This window comes from Plecotus auritus (assembly GCF_963455305.1).
Source record: "Plecotus auritus genome assembly, chromosome: 6".
Lineage (NCBI taxonomy): Eukaryota > Metazoa > Chordata > Mammalia > Chiroptera > Vespertilionidae > Plecotus > Plecotus auritus.
The window spans coordinates 97022837-97040665 of record NC_137773.1 but is presented as its reverse complement, the minus strand read 5'-3'; the positions used below and the strand labels follow the sequence as shown (position 1 = coordinate 97040665).

Sequence of the window (17829 nt, the reverse complement as noted above, 5' to 3'; positions counted from 1 at the left end):
GGGTTTAAGGCGTTTCCATGGCAACCCAGAGCGTCTGGAAGCAGCTGAACCAACTCCGGCCCAGCTTGCTCGAGAACACGCCCAACACGAGGCCAAATGCAGACAACTGTTTTCTGGAAGTGGCCAAAGACGCCCCACGGAAACGGGGGCGTAGCCAAAGGTTTCTGGCCCTAAGTAGAGCTCAGTAAGTGACGCATTTGGCAGAGCTGGGTTTGGGTGGAGATGGGGTAATTTTAGGGCACAGCCCAAGCAAGTATAAAAAGGACACAGAGCCCTAGCTGGTTTGGCTCAGTGGATAGAGCTTTGGCCTGCGACAGGTTCCCCGGTTCAACTGCAGTCAAGGGCACATGCCCAGGTTGCGGGCTGCATCTCCAGAGTGGGGGCGTGCATGAGGCAGCCAATCAATGGTTCTCTCTCATCATTGATGTTTCTTTCCCTTCCTCTCTGAAATCAATAAAAAATATATATATTTTAAAAAGGATACAGAAATGGTTTATTTATTAACAGAGCTCAGGGCCCTGGACGGGTGTCTGAATGAAACTTTTAAGGGCAGCGCCCAGGATGGGTACTCACAGGGAGAGGAGGGCAGCAGGAGGCCAGGCCCAGAGGAGCCATCAGAAAGAATCTCAGTGAACTCCTACCCAGCATTCAAAATCCACTTTAAAGGACTTTGAGCCCAGGGTCTGTTTTCAGCCCGCCTCCACCCCTCTTCCCTTACTCATTTTTGGCCCCTGGTCACAAATCCAGACATTGGACCTCCTCTTTGTCAATGTGGGTTTTATTCACTGTCAGCTCCGTGATGGAAGAAAGCAGCAAGTCATGCATAGCCTCGGTCTAGCTCCAACACTTAGGCAGTGCTGGGGGAGGGGCAGGAGGACGCAGAGCAGGCTGCAGTATCCGGGGAAAATGCCTGAAACCATGTGGGGCACAGCGATCTTGCCAGCCACCTCCAAATGGGAAACAGGCTCTGAGATGCCCCCATGGGTCACACAGCAACATGGGCTGGCTGGAGTCAGCTGTATTTGACATCAGGCTGCATTCAAGCTCCCTTGCTGACAAGGCCCACAGCAGGTCCTGGCGGCATGACTCTCACCAAGCAATTGTGGGACAAGTCTCTGCCCCTCATCAGGCCTCCGTTGTTTGTAAATGGGGGTGATGACGCCAGTTCCAGCCTTCTCAAGGCTGGCTGAGGGACAAGACATGAGTAAAAGACCTTGGCACATAGTAGGTGCTTAATAAAGTTATTGGGATTAGTTTTGTAAACACGAGGAAACTCAGGCACAGAGTGGAGCAACCATTTTCCCAGAGCCAAACAGTGAAGCCAAGATTCAAACTCAGACTTCACTAACCCCCATTTAGGTTTTCGACTAAATCCCAGAAAGGCTCTGACACATTGAGGGAACTGTCAGAGGGTGTTTCAGATACATCATGTTCTAGTGCTCACCTTGATCAGCATCAAACATGTGAAATCTTGTCCAGGCTGGACATTCTACCCTGGCAGTGCCCTTTGAGGCCTCCGCCTCCTAAGGCATTAGTGTCCCCCAGTGGAGTGGATGACCCCTCTGCCTAGATGTGGTGAACTCCTACTCACCAATTAAAGCCCCAGTTCCCACATCCCCTAAGCCCAAAGGACTACAGGCAGACTCTAGCCAGGCTGGTCTACAGATGGAGGCTGGGATGGTGGGAAGCAGCCTTCAGCATCCAGATCATCATGGGGATTCTGTTTCGTGATGGAGGGGAATCAAAATTAGACTCTCCAAGTCACATCCAAATTGGGCCCAAACAAGCGTCCCCATCGGTGAGTCTTGGGTCAGGGATGGGATCAAGTAAAACACAAAAAAAACTTTAAAAACCAACAAAAAATGTTAAAAATACAGAAAAACGAGAAAACACGAACACATGGGACTTGTCCAAAGTGCTTCCTTCAGAGGCCCAGAGGCAGGGTCTGCAAATGGGGTACCAGATGCCAGAGGTAGGAGCCTGGCAGCTCCATCTGGCTACCGCTGACCAAAAGCAATACATCAGGTATGCTCTCCCTCCCGGGAGCACGCCTGCCCCTTCCCCTCCTCCTCTTCCCCCCAAACAAGTTACCTTTACCTTTCTCTCCCAAAGGCCCTTCTTTTGCCTCTGTAACTTGTTCCCTCAGCCCCTTTCTTTCAAGGGCCTTTCTTTTGCCTCTGTAACTTTCTAAATAAACTTTCTTTTATACTTAAAAAAAAAAAGTAATAAATTACTCACAGGGATTTGCTGCTATTTACAGTGCCACCCTCATCTCCTATTCCTGCCCTACAGCCCCTGACTGATGGCACCAAAACATGCAGGTGCTTGACTCCACCTTCCAGCAAGAAGCGTGATGCTTCCTGCCTTCTGGAGTCATAGGCTGGTGGCTTAGACTCCATCCAGGTGTCACTTGACTGGAAAAATCTTGCACAAAAAACGCACAACTTCCAGGCTAGAGTGAGGCCAGGTGGGAGGGATCAGTCCTTCTCAGTGGGTCCCAGGGCTCCGGGAACAGCCTCAGCGCCCTCGACTGCAATCTGAGGCATCACACCAGGCAGCCTGGTGGCCTCCTCGAGTGGCTCGTCAAAGCTCACCTCCTGCACAGCCTCCTGCTTCTTGAAAGAGTCACGGCGCTCAGACAGATGCAACCTTCGCATGACTACCAGCTCCGAGTCTGGCCCACGGTTGCGACGCCCCAACTCCCCCTCCAGCCGCTCACCTGCACCCAGTTTTTCCGCTGACTGGCCCCGGCGCAACCTTGGGGACCGGGTGGGCGCGGGCAGGGGTGAGGGTGAGCGGGGTGGAGGTGCAGGCACAGGTGGGCAAGCCAGTGGGGAGGGTGGGATGCTGCTGGTAGACTTGCGGCGGCCGGCCTTGGGACGGGGAGGTCCGAGCTTGGCGGCCAGGCCATGAAGAGAGCTGGGGCGGGTGTGGCCAGCAGTGGCTGGAGAGGCAGGGCTGCTGGAGCTTGGAGATGCATTGGGTGGAGACGCGGTGTCTGTGAATGACAGGTAAAGGTCAGGCCGTAGCCTCCAGTCCCTACCCTGGAGGCGGGGCCCTGGAACTGACTGCACCTGCCAAAGCCCACATTGTTCCATGTGACCATTTATGCCTGCTTTTCCCGCCTCTTGTTGTTTGCACAGGCTGTTCCTGTGGCTTAGATCTGGTGAACAATTCCTGCTCACGCATCAAAGCCCTAGTTCTTTTTTATTAATTCACTAGAGGCCCGGTGTGTGCACAGGTGGGGTCCTTCTGGGTGGCCTGCAGGGATTGGGCCGAAACCTGCAGTCCAACACCGCCTGCAGCTCCTACCTGCTGCTCCCACTCATCCAGGCCCCATTGTGCCTGCCACGGGCTTGCGCTGCCGCAGCAGCAGCAGCAGCAGCAGCAGCAGCGCTCGCCAGCCCTGCATCTGGCGCCATCCCAAGGGGAATGGCCTGCGGGATGGGGCAGAAACCGGCTCTCTGACATCCCCCAAGGGGTCCTGGATTGTGAGAGGGCACAGGCCAGGTTGAGGGACCGCACCAGTACACAATCGGGCCAGGGAGGGCTCCAGGGCGTGTCCAGCCCTCTTGCTCAGTCCTGATCGGCCAGACCCCAGCAGCAAACTAACCTACGGGTCAGAGCATCTGCCCCCTGTTGGTCAGTGCACATCATAGCGAGCGGTTGAGCAGCCTTAGCATATCATTAGCATATTATGCTTTGATTGGTTGTTCTGCCATTTGGTCTATTTGCCTACTACCCTTTCATTATATAGGATTTTTTTTTTAGAGAGAGAGAAACATTTATGTGAGAGTGAAACATCAATTGGTTCCCTCCTGCATGCCCCCTACCGGGGATTGAGCCTGCAACCCAGGCATGTGCCCTGACTGGGAATTGAACTGGCAATCTTTCAGTGCACCAGACTACATCCAACCAACAGAGCCACACCAGCCAGGGCCAAAGCCCTAGCTCTTATTTACCCACTTCTCATATGATGACTCGTTACTCACTGGGCTAAAGATACCCATTCAGTCCATCTGTCCACTGGTCCCCAGAGTTATCCAACAAGGGCCCTCCTCCTTGCCGATGCTCACCTCTCCACTCCCAGGCCTCAGCCCCAAAGGATGCTTGGTCTTAGGAAGGCAGAGATGACATAACCCCTGCCCAACAAGGTAAGGGGCTGGAGTGGGGGGGGGGCGGCCAGAGGGAGAGAAGTAGTTGGGATCCCCAGGGGGGTAAGGAGGGCTTCCTGGAGGAGTAGATCTGTGGTCCTCCAGGAGGCCTTCCCTGCCTCTCCTCAGCCTCTCTCAGAGTCTGGGGGCCCTCACCATCTTTTCCCACACCAAAATGAGCTTTCCATGCCCTTTTGGGCCCACATACCCTCTGTGGTTCCCTACTGCCCACCAATTTAAGCCCAGCTCTTAGGCCTGATCTATCCTGCAATGTCCTCTCTTCAGCCTCCCGCAGCTTTCACATCCCTCCAGTCTAGACCCTTTTACTCATGATGTTCCCTCTGCTGAGCACACACTTCCCTGTCCCTGCACCTGTCTCTGCCCACCTCCAGGTTGCCTCTTAGACTCCAGGCAATTGGAAAGGCTCTTCTGATCATCTGTTTCCTACATCATGTCATTCCACCTTCCCATCTCTGCCTGCTCCCTCCTCCCCAGCTGGTCCTGGGTGCACCCACCTGCCAGGGCATCAGAAGCGGGGTTACGGCAGGGCATAGTGGGGCTGGGGGAAAGGCTGTGGGTGGGTGAGCCTGGGAGGCTCTCGCTGGACGACAAGGAGTGGTGGAGGCCGGATGAGAAGCTGCGGCTTGTGTGCAACACTGACGACTGTTTCGAGATCTTCTTGAAGAGCGACTTCCGCCTGTGGGTGAAAACCCCAGGTGCTCTGGTACCCCTGCCCTCAGCGGGCTTCCTGACTGCTACACCCCACTGCCCCCCACCCCCTGCCCCAGCTGATACAGGCTCCCCCTGCACACTCCCTGGCTCTCACCGGTCCTGTGTCTCACGCCGGCGGCTCCGCTTGCTCCTGCGTGCCATGCGGCCTTTGGCCATGTTCTTCCGGGCAGGGCCCACCTTGATGGACGTGTTTTCCAGGGCTGTGGTCCGAAGGGTGATCTTGTTGCTGCTCTGCAGGAACGATGGCAAGGAGTCTTCTGTGTGCCTCCATCCCATGAGCACCCCCACCTACTCATCTCCTATTTATCCTTCAAAGTCCCAGATCCTATCCAGCCACGTCACGTCTAATGATCTACCATTCACTGGGCCAAAAATACATGCCCACTATCGGTGCCCATCCAATGAGCTGTCCATCTATATGCTGGTTCCAGGAGCTACTCAACCTGGGGGCTACCTCCTCCGTGTCCCCACCCCCAGGCCTGAGCCCCCGAGGACCTCTGTCTGATGGAGGCAGAGATGGCATAGACCCCACGGGATCAGCAAGGGCTTCCGGGAGGAGGGGCTCTGGGGGTGATGTTAGGAACCAAAGAAGGAAGCACATCCTAGTCAGAGGGGAGGGCGAGTGCAAGGCCTGGACTTGGGAAGAGCAGTGTGGGTAGAGGAGACTCAGGGAGAATCAGCAGCAGAGGCCAAGGGGTGGTGGGGACCCTGGGAGCCCTGAGGGAGAACAGCGGGTGGGAGTCTTGGGAGTCCTGAGGACAGCAGTGGGGGTGGCACCTTCAGCAGCAGCTCCACGACATCCATGTGTACCAGCCCCAGGACCGACTCCCCATTGACGTGGGTAATGAGGTCTCCAGCTCGCAGGCCCGCCTCGTGGGCAGGACTCCCCTCCTCCACGCTCTGCGGGGAGACGATAGGGTCAGCAGTCCAACAGCCAGAGACACCAGCCAGCTGCTGCCTCTCACGCTGCCTCAGTTTCCCTGACCTTGTGGAGAAGGGATGTGCCAAGCCCTGGACTGGGGGGAGGGAGGACAACCCGCCCACTGTGCACTTGCTAGCACGAGCCATAAGCGTCATGCTCACCGAGGGTCTCTGTCTCCCTGTCCAGCCTGTCTTTCTTGCCCAACCCTCTCCCTATAACTGACAGGGATGGCAAAGACCCAGGAGGCACCAGCTCTCCGTCCTGGGCCCCCAGACCTCACAGACTAGAGAACACACCTTGCCAGGGCACAGCCAGCCCCAAACAGAGTCAAGTTGTCCCCACCCCACCCCTAAGATAACTCACCCAGACAACATGGTGCACAGTGTAGACATCACTGTCGCCCATGTAGACACGGATGGCCCTCAGGCTGAAGCCGTACTTCTTGCCAGAGCAGTGGATGACAATGGGGGCGCGCAGGCTGCCACACACAGGGGATGGGTCTCGGCTGGGAGAGGAGTCACGCGATGACGGGTTCGAGGACAGTGAGCGTGGGGAGAGGGGGCTCATAAGGGGGCCGCCGCTGCCATCATCTGCAGGGATGAGGGTTAGGGTGTGGGTTACTCCCTTGTGGCACCCCCTAAGGGTGCCTTCCCCTCCCACCAGGCTGACCACTCTGGCTGCTTCACTGCTGCTCCAGTGTCCCAATGCCAGGTCTTTGCACATGCAGTGCCCTCTGCCAGGAATGCCAGTCTCTCAGGTCTTCCTGCTTCTAACCCCCTCTCCTGGGGCTCAGGCCAAACATCACCCTTAAGGACCCTCAGGCTCCTGACACCCCAGCCAGAGAAGACCCCACCCCATGATTAAAATGGGAATAGACAGACAGCAAAGACAAGGCAGGGCCACGGACATTACCGGCCGTGATGATAAGCGACAGGGCAGACACTGAGGCTGACTTGGGCATGCAGCCCCCGCTGGAGGAGGCCCTGGACTTCTCGGGGGCCAGGTCTTTAGGGCCTCTGAGGCGGTGACCCCGGCTGGCATCCAGGGCCCGTGGTGTGGAGTGCCGGGCACCAGTACTGTTGCTCCGTAGGCGCGTCTGACTGAGGGCGGTGGGGTCGGCTGGGAGGTTAGCAGGGTGAGAGGGTCAAGGTCGACAGACGTGGACACAGTGCAGCTTCCTGGCTTTTGCTCAGGCAGCTCCCTCTTCCTGTGCACCCTTCCTACATGCCTCTCCCTAGAAAGCGCCACTCTTCAAGTTCCTTCTTCCAGAAGGCCTGTCCCCCACTCATCTGACCCCGAGCTCCCCCTCTTGGAGCTCCCTAGCCCCATCTCTCTCTCCAGTCCCATCCTGATCCAATGAAGCTAGAGGCTCCTTGGGGGCCAAGCTGAGGCCCAAGACTTCTCCAGAACCTTGGCCTCTCCTATCTTAAATGTTCTCTGAAGAACATCTCATCCTTCAAAACCCATCTCAAATAGTCCTTCCTCTGGGAAACATTCCATGATACCACTCCTTCCACCCTGGGCCCCACCTACCAGAAAGGCTTGAGGGCTTCGGCACCACTGGGGTGGCTGCTGGGGGCAGATCAGACTCCCCCAGGATGAAGACAGGTTTCTTGGGGCCCACAGGGCCTGGGCCAGCTCCCTCGTCCTCCGATGAGAAGGCAAACTTGGGCATCGTATCTAGGCTGATGGTGCTCATGAGAGATGGGCTGGGTCCCCGCTCAGGCTGGGAAGAGGATGAATAGCAGGAAGAACCTGAGGATGTCCAGGACCTCAGCCTGAGCAGGAAAGAGTCCAAGTCACGCTTGTCAGATGCCCTCACCCCAGGACACCCAGTCACCCCCAGCCATCACATCTTACTAGTAACGCTTAGCCTAGAGCCAGGGGCACTTTGTAAATACAGGGTGAGTTCCCTTTGCCTGCTCCATTCTCTGTGTCTACCTAGGGAAATCCTATTCATCTTTTAAAACCCAGTTTTCAATGCCCATCCTCTAGCAGACATGGATTACTTCTGCCAAGTCTGGACTTTGAAGAATGAAAAGGGTGTTCTGGGCCGAGGGAACAGTGCAAGCAAAGCCTAGCAGTGTGATGGCGCTTTATGTTCAGTGTGGTTAGGAGTGCAAAGCTAAGGGGGGTGACGTTAGGAGCTAGGTTGGCAGAAGTCTGACAGGTTGGCCAATATGTTTGACCCTTTTCAACTGGCCAAACATATTGGCCAACCTGTCAGACTTCTGCCAACCTAGGCCCCTAGGAAGCTCTTTCCAATGTTAGATTTTGTGGCTCCACCTCCCATAAGGCTTGGAGGCTAGATATGCTTATACTGCCCAGCCCACCTACCGGACCTCAGTGCTCAGCTGGCGGCCATACTCCCCTTCGCTGCGTTCCCATCCTTCCTCCCGGTCCTCACTGAAACTTCGTTCAGTGAAGGGGAGGGTGGGCTGCACGGCCAGGAACTCCGAGCTGCTGTAGACCTGGGAATTAATAAATAACAGCAATGAACACGGAGGCAGGAGCCACATCCGCTCTCTACATGCCCAGTGCTTCTCTGTGATTCACTTTATTAAACCATTACTCAGCATGGCCCTAAAGGTAGTAGACTCTGTAGCCACTGTACCAGTGAGAAACTGAGGCTCAGAGGGACCAGACACCAAGGGGGCCACAGCTGGGGTTTCTGTTGATGATCAGGACAACCTGCCCGGGGCCCAGGCCCACAAGAGATGTAGAGGAGTTTTTGAGCAAATTATAAACAAAGGAAGACACTTAAGTTAAGCTTGTGACATTATAAAATGACACGCAGCCTGGCTGGCGTGGCTCAGTGGTTGAGCGCCGACCTATGAACCAGGAGGTCACGGTTCGATTCCCAGTCAGGGCACATGCCCGGGTTGTGGGCTCAATTCCCAGTGGAGGGCATGCAGGAGGCAGCCGATCAGTGCTTCTCTCTCATCATTGATGTTTCTCTCTTTTTCTCCCTCTCCCTTCCTCTCTGAAACCAATATATATATACATGTGTATATATTTTTAAATGAATAAATAAAATGATACCCAGCAAAGGAGCTATATTCACAATATCCAGAAAGTAGAAACAACCCAAATGCCCATCGGCTGACAAAGTAGAAATACAAGGTGGTCCATCTACACCTACATGATGGAATGTTACTCAGCGGTGAGAAGGACTGGAGCACTGACACATGCTGCCCCTTGGATAAACCTGGGACACATCAGGCTGAGTGTGAGAGAAGCCAGACACAGACGCCCACGTCATATGTGAGTCCATCTATATGGATTGTCCAGAAGAGGCAAATCCACAGACAGGAAGCAGACTGGTGGTTGTGAGGGGCTGGAAGGGTGGGCGTGGGGAGTGACTGCTAACGGGGATGGGGTTTCCTTTGGGGTAATGGAAATCTTCTGGAACTAGATTGAGTTGATGATTGCACAGTATTGTACATGTGCTAAATGTCAGTGAACTGTACACTCTAAAATGGGTAAAATGGTGTATTTTATGCTGTATTTTACCATAATAAAAAAATGCAAACAAACATACATCCTGAGTACTAGCTATATCCAGGGCCCGGGCCTCACCTTGCTGAACCGGTGAGAGCAGGACGAGAACTGGGGGATCTCCGTGGATGACTCCTCGTCGTTGGTTTCATCGTCCTCAGAGCCCAGGTGCCGGTACCGTTCTGAGCGCGCTGCAGGAGGGAGAGGCACATCCAGCCCACGTCAAGGGGCTGTGAGGGTCGTGGGGTGATGTGGAGAGGGTGGGGCAGGGCACCAAGTGGGACTATGCCCTGTGAGTTTAGGGACAAGTGGCTGGGGCCACAGAGTGCATATCTGGGCGTCCCTCCTAGCTGTGTCCATGAAAGCTGTGGGACCATGGGTGGGAGCTCTTGTGTCTGAGTGTTCGTATCTTCACCCTTGAGATAGGTCACCCAGAATTCGGAAAATGGTGCACCTCCAAATGTAAAGTATGTTCCTTGTCTTACAGAGGAAGAAAGAGACACTCAGAGAGGACTTCTGACATGCCCGAGATCACACAACACGTTCCGGAAGAGGCGCTGGAAACCAAGGGCATTGGCTGTGTTTGGCCAAAGCCCTGAGTGGGACAAGCCCTCTACAGCAGCTCGGCAAGGTGCCCGACCCTGTGCGACACACTGGGTTCCATGCTGGAAGGCCGAACCTGCTGGAAAACCCCGGGCAAGGATCTGCCACATTAGTGCCTTGCTGTCCTCTCCCACAACTTGAGGGGGTGCTGCATCCCCTGAACCCAGAACAGGAAACCCCAGCCAGGGGGCCGCTGGCAGACCTGCCTCAGCTTCTCGGAAAGTTCAGGAAGTTGGAAGTTCTAGGCCCAGGGTGAGGGGACAAGCACACACCCCTCTCCGCTCCCGGGACTTGTACTCACTGTCGAAGTAGCTGGTGTCGTCCTCGGCTTCCAGCTGTGGCACGAACTCGGCCTTGTGGCGCAGAAGCCCTGCCCAGTCCAATGTCCGGAAGAAGGGGTGCTGCTTGACTTCATGGGTGCCACCTGCAGACATGCCAGCTGAGCACTGTGGGCCCTACCCCAAACTTCCCAACACAGAACCAGAAAGATGGGAGGGGGGAGCCGGCCACCGTTTAAGAGCCCGGAGAGGAAGAGCTGGGGCTTGAACCCAGGCTGCTCCCTCTCACACCTTGAAAGGCTGCTCTTCCTTCTGGTGGTTCTGAGATCCCACCGCCCGTAGAAACCCCAGAGCCTTGGAAGGGCTTCCTTCTTGGCCGTTCCCACGTTCCTACTCCCTGGAGTAGAGCTGACTGCGTGAAGGCGTCCTGTTCCCCAACCTCAGCCCCACTGTTCTCTCCACGGCCAAGCTTCATTAGGAACATGACCCCCGTGGCCATGTTAATGGGTGGCTGCACCCGTCTCAAATAGTTCCTTAACCATCCACGAGGGGACTATGGGACCCACTGGGCTGGGCCGTGGAGGACCTTAGGACATGGCCCCTGGTGATCTTGCAGGCTCACATACTCACTCAGCCTCAGTGTTCTCCCCCTGCACCGGAACCAGCTACCTGCTCTTCCTTCAAGGTCTTGTGCTAATTCTTGGCAAATGCCTAGGCATCCTTCAAAACCCCAGCTCCAAGTCCCTCTCCTCCATGCAGCCTTTCAAGTAGTACTTATTGACCCCAGCCTCCACACATACCAGTGCCAAGACGGTCCAGGGGGCTCTGCCGAAGGAGCCTGGTGATGAGGTCCTGGGCATCAGCTGGAAGGGCCTCCTCCCCCTCTGGCCACATGATCTCATCTAAAACAAGGGGAGAGAGGGAGGGGGTTGGGATGGTCCTGCCTCACATTTCCCCTCACTCACTGTGCTCTAGGCCATTAGCCTCCTCTGCTCCTTCAACACATCAGGCTTGGTCCCACCTCCTAGCCTTTGCTCTGGCTGTGCTTCTGTCCAGAGCACCTTCCCATCTTCCACGTGCGTAGCTCCCTCTCACACCTTCAGGTATTTGCTCACAGGTCATCTCTGAGGCCTCCACAGCTCTCTACTTAATGCAGCGCCCCCAGCACCCTGCCCCCTCTCCTTTCTGCGTCTTCTCCTTCTTGGTATTTTTGGCATCTAATTGCTCCATAATTTGCTTATTTATCTTGCTAACTGTCCATCTTGCCTACCAGACAGTGAGTGCCAGAAGGGCTGTCCATATTGTCCCCAGTGTCCAGCTGGGGCCAGGCATACCACAGGTACATGGCCCACACCTGGGGCAGCTCCCCTCTCACTCAGGGGGCAAAATGCTGCCCTGAGCCCTAGTGCCGCAGAGACTCCAACCCGTGGCCCCCGGGTGGGGAGAACGTACCACTGACCACCTGGCCAAAGAGTTCCTCGGGGGTATCTCCGAAGAATGGCACACAGCCCACCAGGAACTCATAGAGGATGACGCCCATGGCCCACCAGTCCACCGGCTTGCCGTAGCCCTGGCGGAAGATCACTTCAGGTGCGATGTACTCCGGTGTCCCGCACACCTGGCATGGGCAGAACGGGGAAACTGAGGATGGTCCCCAACCCGAGAGAAACCCCACAAGGGAGAGGGAGGCCAGGGCTATGCTGGGAATAAGGGGTGGGCAGAAGTACAGGGGGCAGTTCATTTCCTCCTTTTTTACTGCCAAGTCTCCACATGTCCTAGGGTCAGGCTCTAGGTGGAAGGGGCCCAACACTCAGGGGCGCCTGCCCACCCACCTGCTTGTCCATGAACTCCCTGGTGTCCTTCTCAATGTGGCCCTCGTAGAGGTTGGTGGCCATGCTCATGAGCCCGATCTTGGACAGGCCGAAGTCGGTCAGCTTGATGTGGCCCAGCGAGGTGATAAGCAGGCTGCAGGTGGGCAGGCGGAAGGCTCAGGGCTAGGGGTCCAGCGGCCCTTGAACTTGGCTCCACCCAGGATGGGCCAGAGCCCCCAGGGGATTAAAAAATCCTTCCAGTGCACAGCCACATTATCACAAGAACCAGCGGGTTTCAGATAGTATTACAAATCTGGCAAACGTCTCTGTGCATCTATTGGGTACATTTGGTGTTGCTATTGAGTACCTTCTGTATACTTTGCTGTGTAAAACTAAATTTCCTGGGAATCACAGCATCTTCCAACTGTGTGTTAAACCATCTTCTGAACACCTGCTGGGGGGGTATCTAGTGTATTTTTGTACACACATCCATTACTGTAACAAATTAAACACTTTGCAAGCACCTATTGTTTACATTCCATGTTGAAAATTGAGCCTGGCCAGTGCAGCTCAGTGGTTGAGCATCGACCTATGAATTAGGAGGTCACAGTTCAATTCCCAGTCAGGGCACATGCCTGGGTTTCTGGCTCAATCCCCCGTGGGGAGGGTGTGTGTGTGCAGGAGGCAGCCAATCCATGATTCTCTCTCATTATAGATGTTTTCTATCTCTCCCTCTCCCTTTCTCTCTAAAATCAATAAAAATATATTAAAAAAAAGAAAATTGAATATATCTCAAGCACCTGATGTACACAGAAATATATGTGCACCTCGTAGGAGACCCATTTTATTTTATTTTTAAATATATTTTATTGATTTTTTACAGAGAGGAAGGGAGAGGGAAAGAGAGTTAGAAACATCGATGAGAGAGAAACATTGATCAGCTGCCTCCTGCACACCTCCTACTGGGGATGTGCCTGCAACCGAGGTACATGCCCTTGACCAGAATCGAACCCGGGACCCTTCAGTCTGCAGGCCAACGCTCTATTCACTGAGCCAAACTGGCCAGGGCTGGACCCATTTTTTAAAAACTTGCACATCTAGCCCTGGCCACGTGGCTCTGTTGGTTCAAGTGTCATCCTGTACACCAAGCATGTCAAACTCACTGCCCACAACAAATATTTTTGTGGCCCAGACAATATAACGGTATGTAAGAAACGTTTTAATAAAATTTTCTTAACAATTTTCACAATACTGTTATAATAATTATTAATAACAAACTACAACGTTCGCTAATGACTGATTACTATAATCATGTTGCATTCATTTCCCTTACATGCCTTACATGCAGGCGCACCATTTCTCTCCACTAATACTAGCAGCAAATATTTTAGCAGCCCATTGCCACGTCACTAATCTTGTACTGACTTGTTTGGTGTGTGCAACAGGAAATATTTCGCTTTTGGAGAACAAGAAAAATAGGTTTATTTGCATTATGCTTATTAATTTGTGCAGTTATTCAGTGTCTGGTAAGTTAATGTTCAAGAAAAAAAATTAATTTTTATTAAAATGTTCTATTATTTTATGTAACGATTACTTTTATTTCAGCCCTTTGTATTCATCAAGTCTCTATCGAAATAAACCTACGTTTCTATGAAAATGGAAGCTTTTGATTTTTTGTGGCCCACATAAACTTAAAGGCTGTGGTTTGATCTCCAGTCAGGGCGCATACGGGAGGCAACCGATCTATGAATCTCTCTTACCTCGATCTTTCTCTCTCTCTTCCTCTTGCTCTCTCTCCTTTTCTCTCTCTAAAAAAAAAATCAATCAATCAATAAGACATATCCTTGGGTAAGGATGAAAAAAACAACAAAAAACTTGTACTGCTGTTTGTTTTCTTGCTTAAATACAGAAATGATTTACCAAATGATCGAATTACATGCTCCATCTTTATAGTCACATTTTCATGTACCTCCTAGAAACCTCTGCTGCTTAAAAATAAGTTCCTGTATAGCTCACTGTATATAGCCAAGGCACCATGTGCTTACCTCAACTCTGTAAAAAACAATTCTGTGCACTTGTTATATGTATTCGCTGTTTAAAAATAAGGTTGTTTCTTGAGCAGCCACTGTGTGCAACAGCTGCGTAAAAAACACTTGGTATAGCTATCAGGTGCAGCCATGTGCTCCGACACCAAGGCCGTGAGCTCCTATGGGCACACTGTCTAAAAAACGTTTATTTTGTAAATATATATACATATATATAATTGATTTCCAAGAGGAACATCAATGATAAGAGAGAATCCCTGATCGGCTGCCTCCTGCGTGCCCCCCACTGGGGATTGAGCCTGCAACCCAGGTATGTGCCCTGACCAGGTATCGAACCATGATCTCCTGGTTCATACGTCAACGCTCAACCGCTGAGCCACACTGGCCGGGCAAAAACGTTCATTTCTTGAACGCTGACTGTATCTGCTATTTAAATTTTTTTCTTCTTATAAATGAAATGATACGATGCCTGGATTTCCTTCAAATCATCCAGCAGGGAGGGAGGAAAGGACTGGCCAAGTGTTGGTAGCTGTGGAATCTGAGTATGAGAGTGGGCACTATACCCTTCTGTGATGGGCTGAAGTGTGTCCCCCCAAAATACACACGGTGAAGTCCTCACCCCTAGTAACTATGGACGTGACCTTATTTGGAGACAGTTGTTGGACATGTGATTACTTAAAATAAGGTCAAATTGGAGTAGGGCAGCCTCTAATCCAATGTGACTGGTGTCCTTGTAAAAAGGGAAAATTTGGACACAGACATGCATAGAGAGGATGTCATGTGAACACTGAAGTGATACTGCCACAAACCAAGGAACTACCAGAAGCAGGGAGGGATCCCTGGAACAGTCCCTCCCTGGTGCCTTCAGGGAGGATGCGGCCCTGCTGACACCTTGATCTTGGACTTCCGGGGTCCAGACTGTGAGAATAATTTCTGTTGTTTAAACTGCCCAGTCTATGGTATTTTGTTATGGCAGCCCTAGGGAACTAATGTACCTTCTCTTGACTTTGGGCTGCATTTGAAATTTTCCAAAGGGAAAACAGAATAATATTTATCTCAAGCACCTACTGTGTGCACCTATCCCTCCCTCAACCCTTCAAAGTTGGGCACCTTCTAGCCCCGTCTTGCAGGTGAGGATGCTGAAAGGGACAGGCTCTCCACTGGGGCCTGGCCTGAGACACTCGGAAGACCCCATCCCACCCCACCCTAGGATGATCTCAAAGAGGCCTGTTGGGCCCTAACTGGTTTGCTCAGTGGATAGAGTGTCGGCCTGCGGACTCAAGGGTCCCAGGTTCGATTCCAGTCAAGGGAATGTACCTTGGTTGCGGACACATACCCAGTAGGGAGTGTGCAAGAGGCAGCTGATCGATGTTTCTCTCTCATCGATGTTTCTAACTCTTTATCCCTCTCCCTTCCTCTAAGGAAAAAAAAATCAATAAAATATATTAAAAAAAAAAAAAAAAAAAGAGGCCTGTTGGGCACAAAGCTTCCTTAGAGCATTGAACACAGGCCAGGTATACAGCAGGTGCCAAATACACATCTGCTTTGTTTTCTAAGCCACTCGCAAATTACAAGGTGCTCTGAAAACACACAGGGCTCTTACCACTTACGTTTACACTTCCAATAGCAAGTACCTAAGAAACATGTGGTTCTTGCCTCATATCCAAAGGGCACTCAATATATGGGTGGCCTTTTCCTCTGTACACAGCAGGTGCTCAAATAATGCAAGGGAGAGTGCTTTGAAAATTATGTAGGGACTACAAAGCATGGAAGATTATTCACATTCACACTCATGTCTCCCAGCCACCCACAGAGAAAATGGCACACAGTAGGTGCTTACTAAACGCTAGAATAAAACAAATATCCCAAATAAAACCAATAAACATGGTCTCTTCCTTTCTTTCCTGAACTAAAACACAACACGTGCTCAAGACATGCACAGTCCCTTTCTTCACATAAAAGGTTTGCAACATGCATGTTCCTTTTCCCTGTATATAGCTGGCGCCTCATAAGTGCATGTTCTTTCCCCTTGTGCAGTAGCAGCTCTGAGTGCATGATCCCTTCCCATGTACAGTTCTGCATCCTAAGTGCACATTCCCTCCCCTTTCCTGGCACCACCTCCTAAGTACAGTCCTTTCCCTGTATACAAGAAGTGCCTATTAAGTAACTGCTCTCCTCTGTACACACCAGATGCTCAAGATGTGCAAGTTCCCTGCCTTCCTGACAGTAGGGGCCCCATGTTGCCAACAGAATCCAGATAGGTGGGGCTCCTGAGCAGCCCCAGATGCCACTGATGCCCCGCCCCTCTGCATGGCTCCAAACCCCACCCCCAACCCTCCGGGGACCGCCCTGAGGCCTCAGCAGCTTACTTGTCAGGCTTGAGGTCTCTGTGCACAATGCCGTAATTGTGCAGGTATTCTAGCGCCAGTACCGTCTCTGCGAAGTACATGCGGGCCATGTCCACGGGCAGCGGGCCCATGTTCTTCAAAAGCGTGGCACAGTCACCGCCTGCAAGGGGCAGATGTGCTCAGAGGCACAGTCTCTACAGCCCTGCCCAATGCCTCTGTAACTCCCCGTCTGGTGTATAAGGTCCCCAGTGGGTCCTGAATCTGGGTGGGGAACCAAATGGGGGTTTGGGGAGGATAGACCCTGACTCCTGATTTTCCCCGGAAAGAGGAGCAGCTCTATTAAGTGCACAGTTTTTTCCCTGTACACAGCTGGTGCCCCCAAAGTGCATGCTCTCTCCTTGCCTGGCAGCACCTCAGTGCCTGTTCATGCACTTACCTGAAGGTACTGCTCCATTCTGAACTGCAAACCTAAAGCCGTAACTCCTCACCCTGTTCCTCCCAGCCTCCAGGCCTCTGTCCACCAGTCTCCCCTGCAAGGATGTACATCTTTCCCCTATCCTCCAGGGGTCCCACCTGCCCTGATCCCCCATCTTAGACTGAGGGCCTCCAAGGGAGGCTGCGACCCCCTGGAGGACAGAACAGATCCCAACCTGGCCCAAGGAAGGGCTTTCTCCCAGGTAGAGGGTGAGCTCCCTGCTGCTGGAGGCATGCCAACCCTGGGGACCGCACCTTCCACGTACTCCATGACCATGCAGAGGTGGCGCCGGGTCTCAAAGGAGCAGAACATGCTGACCACAAAGGGGTTCTCGGCGAAGGTGAGGATGTCGCGCTCCACGAAGACCTGCTGGATCTGGTTGCGCAGGATCAGGTTCTGCTTGTTGATCTTCTTGATGGCGAAGCGCTGGCGAGTGTCCCGGTGCCGCACCAGGTAGACGGCCCTGGGAGGAAGGCCGGGCTGGCTGAGGCCTGCGCGCAAGGCCCTGGCAGGCACAGGGAACCAACCTGGGCCTAGGACCCAATCTGCTGGGCGCTGGTGTGTGCTGGGCTCTCCATCTGGGACACCTTTCTCCATACCTGGCCCCTCTCCCAAAGCAGCCACCATAGGTTTAAGCTGCCCTCCTTGGTGTCCTACAAATGAACCCGACATGGCCCTGGTGTACTGGCCCTTAGAGTATTTATTCATTCATAGCAGGCTGAGACCCATTACATAGAATCCAAATGAGCACATTTTTATCCATGTAGTGCCTGCTGGCTTTATATACTTGATGAAACTGTACCCAACGGCTCCCAGACACAGATAAATCCTAGGGTTATAAGGAACCTACACATGCTGTTGCTGTCCTTTGGGGCTCTCTGACCCAAAGACTCCCCACCTGGCCACTGGCCCCCTCCCCCATCTTGCTCTGATGGTCTCATGCTGTCAGGGACTCCCCACTCC

General features: G+C 53.1%; 1 protein-coding gene across 28 annotated transcripts in view; it reads right to left on the bottom strand.

Moving 5' to 3' along the window:
* Window positions 1-762: 762 nt before the first annotated feature.
* Window positions 763-17829, bottom strand: part of MAST3 (microtubule associated serine/threonine kinase 3) — a gene marked incomplete at its 5' end in the record, with an annotated part of 36111 nt that continues 19044 nt past the window's right edge. For 16 of the 28 annotated variants that reach the window (XM_080673564.1, XM_080673569.1, XM_080673566.1 and 13 more), the window contains 15 exons: window positions 763-2998; window positions 4670-4875; window positions 4981-5117; window positions 5664-5786; window positions 6172-6398; window positions 6721-6927; window positions 7342-7586; window positions 8146-8279; window positions 9388-9497; window positions 10211-10333; window positions 10988-11089; window positions 11640-11805; window positions 12020-12152; window positions 16413-16551; window positions 17121-17329. In XM_080673564.1, the coding sequence (XP_080529690.1) occupies window positions 2478-2998; window positions 4670-4875; window positions 4981-5117; window positions 5664-5786; window positions 6172-6398; window positions 6721-6927; window positions 7342-7586; window positions 8146-8279; window positions 9388-9497; window positions 10211-10333; window positions 10988-11089; window positions 11640-11805; window positions 12020-12152; window positions 16413-16551; window positions 17121-17329 (2782 nt within the window). In that variant the 3' untranslated portion in view covers window positions 763-2477. The remainder of the gene's footprint in view (window positions 2999-4669; window positions 4876-4980; window positions 5118-5663; window positions 5787-6171; window positions 6399-6720; window positions 6928-7341; window positions 7587-8145; window positions 8280-9387; window positions 9498-10210; window positions 10334-10987; window positions 11090-11639; window positions 11806-12019; window positions 12153-16412; window positions 16552-17120; window positions 17330-17829) is intronic. The other 12 variants (XM_080673577.1, XM_080673570.1, XM_080673576.1 and 9 more) reach the window with 1 other exon arrangement.